The sequence below is a fragment of the Aplysia californica genome, unplaced genomic scaffold (genome assembly GCF_000002075.1).
Source record: "Aplysia californica isolate F4 #8 unplaced genomic scaffold, AplCal3.0 scaffold00417, whole genome shotgun sequence".
NCBI classification, from domain to species: domain Eukaryota; kingdom Metazoa; phylum Mollusca; class Gastropoda; order Aplysiida; family Aplysiidae; genus Aplysia; species Aplysia californica.
In genome coordinates, this window is record NW_004797687.1 from 191,698 (window position 1) to 197,818 (window position 6,121).

At 41.7% G+C, this 6,121-nt stretch overlaps 1 protein-coding gene across 1 annotated transcript in view; it reads left to right on the forward strand.

The window, feature by feature from the left end:
• LOC101847751 (2-phosphoxylose phosphatase 1) overlaps positions 1-5,916 on the forward strand; it is a 12,403-nt gene extending 6,487 nt beyond the window's left edge. The window contains exons 4-6 of the mRNA XM_005104369.3: positions 1,099-1,176; positions 3,010-3,223; positions 4,814-5,916. Of these exons, the coding sequence (XP_005104426.1) occupies positions 1,099-1,176; positions 3,010-3,223; positions 4,814-5,807 (1,286 nt within the window). The 3' untranslated portion in view covers positions 5,808-5,916. The remainder of the gene's footprint in view (positions 1-1,098; positions 1,177-3,009; positions 3,224-4,813) is intronic.
• The last annotated feature ends 205 nt before the right edge of the window (positions 5,917-6,121 follow it).

Genomic DNA, 6,121 nt, shown 5'->3' on the forward strand with positions numbered 1-6,121 from the left:
CGCACAAACACACACACGTATTCAAACACACACTCACAAACACACACACACACACACACACTCCATCATACACACACAGGCACACACACACACACACACATATTCAAACACACACACACACATGCGCACACACATGAACACTATACGCTCTCGCAATCGCAAAAAAAAATCGCTCATGTATTAACACACTCACACACACAAGCTCTTTTCTGACAACGCATACCAAGGCATATGATTTCATGTATGCACGCAAGCTTGTTCACGAGCACTCAGACACAGGTATACTCAAAAGCTGGTACCCTCCAAACAATTGCGTCAAGCAAACAAATTTGTCTTCTGAAAACTGCACTGTGTGGGGGTCTATCTTCAAGTGCAAGATACAGTCGAACCTGCAAGATACAATTGAACACTTCCCATTTCTCTCCTTCCTTTTTTTACATTATGTCACAATGACTGTTCATGACGACCACCTGTATCAGATCTTGTCAACAATGAATGGTTGTCTTGGACAGGTTTGACTGTATTCTGTTTGTATTTGCGTGTAGCAGGACATTTACCTTGTATGAAAGCTGAACAGAACTTTATATATAACAGCCACGTATGTTTCATCAAACAGGGGAAAGGTGTTGTTTGATATTTTAAACGAAATATAGTCCCCAGTATTACACAGCAATAAATCTTCAGTTTCAAAGTCGGAAAAAAATTGATACAGTGTTAGATGAATTCATGAAGCAGATGTATGCTTTTTAAACATTTATCGTTTTTCCAAATTAATTTCTTATTACAGTGGCTGTTTTTTTGTTTTTCGACCTGCTCTAAAGGCCACCTGTGTAAGAAAATCACATGTACAAACAGCCACTTCTGTTTCTTCCTTTGCCTATTTTTACATTATAATGACACGTAAGACAATCACTTTTCTTCTATACAATGGGTGGCCGTCTTAAGACAGTTTCGAATGTACTTTTCAATTTTTCTGGCAGAGAAGTTCTCTGTTACTGACAAGTCATTGGTCTTGCAATGTAAGAGAAGATTATTATAAAACTGAATGAAACCCAAGCAGACTTCATTTTGTTCACTGTCATTTTATATGTGATTCAGATACCCGCCCTCCTTTGATGGTCAAACGAATGTCAGAGTACTGCAACCTGCCACATGATATGAGCGTTGCACAACAAGGTGAGGAATTTTACATGTACATGTTTCACAGATCACACATTATAACGGAATGTTTATCTACAGAAGAATATTTCCGACCATTTTGTTTTTGTTTATGCCCGAAAAATATAATCCATTTCAGCTAGTGTAAAAGTATTTTCTTTTCTTGTTGACAGTGTGGGTGGTTTTTTTCATACATTGTTTAGCAAAATTTTTTTACTGAATTGAAAAACTACGGATGCTTACTAGAAGGTGCAGAAAGGGCCTGGTTTGTTTGTTTGTGCGGGCCATGTGGTCACATTGTCTTTTGTGTCCCAATACCATTGTTATTAGTGGTGATTTGGATATCAATTCTCTTATCTTCTTTCCTTGAAACGGAGATAATTGCTCACATTATTAATTATAGATGAGTAGTCTCTGTGGTGTGTCCTCCAGAAAGTACCGTTAATCTAAGGTTTAAAAAAGAAAAGAAAACTTGAGGACTCCTCCATGGCAACCAACAAAATCTTGTGTTTTGTGTGACTGTTATGTTATACAGTGGAGTCCGGGTAGACTGAACAAAGTTAATCAGAAAAAAGGAATAAACCTAAACAGACAAAAAGTATCCCAGATTTTGGGGGGTCTTTTTCTTCTTCTTCTTTGTGTTCCCGTGCTAGACCTCAAAGGTAGTTGACTGCTGGTTCTTCAACCTGCAGTGCAACTGATTTTAATGCATATGACCATTTTTTTCTACTCTGTAGGGCTCCTTGCCTTGAGGCAGCCACATTCCAATTTTGAGGGTACTCTATATTTTTTATACTGACCAGAGTATTTTCAGTTTTGGTTGGAATTAATTTTAAATTATTGGTGGCTGGCAGCTGAAGCCTATTTTTCTTGATGTTAGGACCCCCAAGTTATCTTAAACGTGGGCAACTGAACTGCACACTGGACCTCCAAGATTTGTCACCCTTATCGGAGAAGGCCAGGTCTTCCATCTTACCTACCCTAAGATCAGAATGTGGCTGAAAGACAGAAGTATGAAAGATAAAATAATAGCAGTAGAAAGAGGCAAGCATAAGGTAGAGAAGAGCAGAGAGGGAGCGGGGGATGGGAGAGATGGAGGAGAGGAAAGCAGTTGGCAGAACATGTCTAGAGAACAGGAAAGGAGAACAAAGTTGAACATTTTTTCATCACTGGCAGAATTCAATCCCAGGATCTTTTGGCTGAGAGGTAAAAACCATACCACGAGAGCCCCCTACTTTCTTCTGTTTGATCAACTTCTCTGAACCGAAAACCTGGCTAAACTGAAGAACATCTAGTGATCCTGCAGATTTCAGTTTAAGTGTACTCTACTGTTTATTGACTGTTATAGTTCGGCTCGCACCATCGTACACAGAAGATGTGAGCTCAATTCCTGTGCAGGGAGGATTTTTTTAAAATCAGGTATCTCTATCTCTCTACTTGGACCATGAATCCCTTTTAGCCAAGGTTTACCCTTACAGGCAGGTTCAAAGCAGCCCACCTCCTAAATGATCTGGAGTGTGTCGGCGGAGGCATAAAACGTCTACAATAACATTTTTTTCAGTTTTATCGTGGTTCCCCCCTTCAGGTGTCCACCAATTTGCCCTTGACTCTTAATGTAGGTGATTGGACTGACGCAAAAGGCTTTCTTGCTCACTTTGAGAACATTCTCCCTGGATTTGTGGGTAGGTGGAGGGTACCACTAGTAGGCCCTACTACTTAACTTTATACTTTCCTGACTGTGGTTTATGTCTATCTGTTTTGATTTTTTCCTTTTGCTTTTTCCCAGCCTTAAATGGCTGGTTGTTTATCTCAATAAGCTTTGTTTACTCACACTCACTCTTGGTTGTCAAGGTCTGGCGCCAAAGGATTACCAACTCCTCAACGTGCACACCGTGATCCGCCATGGTGACCGATCACCCATCTTTCGCCTGCCGGGGCTAGACAGGTCTGATCTGAGCTGTCTGCTGGACGCTGATCAGTACTTGCACCTGCCCAAGGTCGCCAGTTTCGCTCACGTCCTGGCAGCCTCCAGTGACCAGCTGCCTCGGGACAGCACTTTTAACAGGTCTGTGATGAGCAATTACGGCCAAATGTTTCCAACAATTTGGTGGTCTGACACATTTGGTGGTATGTGCTTAGGAATAAAAAATAATCTGACTCACTTGGAAAATCTTGACAAGAAACACATAATGGCGTAGAATGGTGAGGAAGAAATTCCAAACAGTCAACAGTGTTTACAACTGGGTTCCCTCTCAACCAGGAAAATGGGAAAAAGCCTGGAATTTCATTTTCAGTTCCCTCCTCCTCCTCCCCCCCCCCTCCCCAATCGGGGGCCCTTTTTTGGTACAAAATCTAAATTTGACATATACGTCACCAAATTTGTCTTATCTGTGAACTTATTTTGATAGTTCGTTGATCCAATGAACGAAATCCTGGTGAAAGAGACCTGTTTTCGGCAATTTGCTGAAAAATAATCTGATCTAGAAGCCGTCATAAAGAAATATGCCCAAGCCGCTGCTAGTGGCTCACTGGCACAGCTGTTCCAACTGCAAGCCGCTTGGAGTGGCTTTCTGGAGATAAGGAGTTAAAGCTGAGAAAAAGTGTGATACAATAGCTAAAAGGCATGAGTCTATTAAAGCAAGTTTAATTTGTCCTGTAGAGTTGAATGAAATTATAGATCATTTTGGTGACCAAGTCCCTAGCAAGCTACAAGCTCATCTTCCAAGTTGTTTTTTTTCCACTTGGCGTTGGGCCAGACGAACTGACCTGGTGGGTCAGATCTGGCCTGTGGGTTGTAGATTGATGACCTTTGTTGTAGAGAATGATATATTACTCCAAATTGTAAATCACTATAATTTTTTTTAATGTTCCTATAATAATAAGCAAATACCAGAGGACAGAAAATCACATACTGGCTCGTCTTATTTCTCACTGCCCCATTTTGATTCCATGCACGTGAGTTTTTGTTTATGATATTTTCAAATGTTCTCTTAAGTAATGCCATGATTTCACTTATAAGTATCGATAATGAAAGAGGTTTGTTTAGAATGTCTCATGTTGATGGTGCTGTGACAGGAGGAATCTTTTCATTCATTTTCAAAAATGTTATGCCAAAAATTGAATGTAACTTTTTTCAGTGTACCATTCGACAGTGGTGGGCATTTATCCAGAAAACACAGTGGTGTATTTGGACAGCCTATTTTATTTCATAGTTTCACTGTCAGTGAATGATTTCGGAAGGCCTGGAAAAGAAGCATTTGAAAGTGATCTTGCAACATTTCTTTCTTATGACATGAAAATGTTCATGTTTTGTTTATTTATTGTTTTTATTTTTAGTCTGGGAAGTGTTTTGTAAAGCTAAAAAAGAAAATGATTTTTTTTTAAACTTTTCTTAGAGAAAAATTTATTTTTCAAAGAACATGAAATAGTTCGTAGACTGATTTTGGTAGGTGTTTTGAATGAAAGATGTCAATGCTTTGTTAAGAGGGGAAACTGTTTGTCTTATGGTAACATTGTAGAAATGGGAGTGAGAAATAAACTAAGTGCCACAAAAATACATAAATAAATTTACTTACGGGTCTTGGGAATTGGTCCTTTTATTTTTCATTGACGCATTCCAAATCTGAACGTTGCCATTTCTGTTTTCCCTGAGCAGATGGGCGCTGTACCCGTCGCACAAGATCTGCGGAGAGGGTCAGCTGACTGGTCAGGGGGCAGTGCAGCACATCATGAACGGGATGTTGTACAGTGAGCGCTACATGCATCAGCACCGCCTCTTTGACGAGAGCAATTGGGAGCAGCGCTACTTGGTACACACCACAGAGGTCTCCCGCACCTTTCAGAGCGCCATCGCATTCTCCTACGGGCTCCTTCCGCAGTTTGACTTGAAACGCCTCAATCTGTTCCGCTCAGGCAGCCTGGAGTTCTGCGAGGACCGCGTGTTCCATGGAGCGTGTCGCTGCCCGGGGTTGGAAATGTTTCGCTCTCAGGCGGAGCGGGAGTGCAAGATGTCGGCGGCCGACACGAAACTTTACACCGCGCTTAAGAAACACGTTGATGAGGTACTGCATTTACGAGGGCAGAACATTCCTGGCCCTTCTTCCCTTATGGACGGTCTCAGCCACCTGGCGTGCCATTCGATTCCTCTGCCGTGTAACAGCAATGGCACATGCATCACAGCTAAAGCGTACGAGACCGTGTGGAGACTCATCGACGCGAAGACCAAGTGCCTGGGACAGAACCTCAAGTACAAGAAGTTTGCCAAGGCTCTCATGCACGGGTTGTTGTTTCGCATCTCAAGAGAATTCTCCATTGCCATCCAAAATGGCTCTAACCCGACATTCCACTTGTACTCGGGCCACGATACAACGGTGACCCCACTCATCACAGCTCTGGAGCTCTCCAATAACGTGTGGCCGCGTTTTGCCACCACGATTACCTTTGAGCTTTTCAAGAAGCAAAGCAAGGGAGACCATTATATCCGGATACTGAAGAACGGACAACTCGTAACTTCTGAAGCCATATTTTGCCGGGGGCGAACAGATGAAAACGGAATGTGTGCATTTTCTCATTTCTCTAATTATGTGGCATCACAGAAGCTAAAAGAGTTTTGTGATTCTTTAAAGCCTGTTATGAAAAAGTTTTTTTAATGCCACAGCCATTACTCGCACTTGCTCGAGAAAGCTTGAAACACTTTCACCACCAAGGCAGCCACATTGATCTTTTTTTTTTAAGGGGTGGGGGGGGGGGGGGAGGGTTGTTTATGAAGGATGGATTTTGTGGTTTTCTAAATTCTCTTTTCCTTGACAGAGACTTAGTGCTATCAAGTAAATATTATATTGCAGTCCAAAGTTTTAACCGAAACAGCTTGTCAAATGATTAGCAGTGAGAAGAACCCAAGTCCCCCTCAGCCCCGATAGAGGTAGGACTGAGGGAAAACTGGATGAGTCTCTCATCTAACACG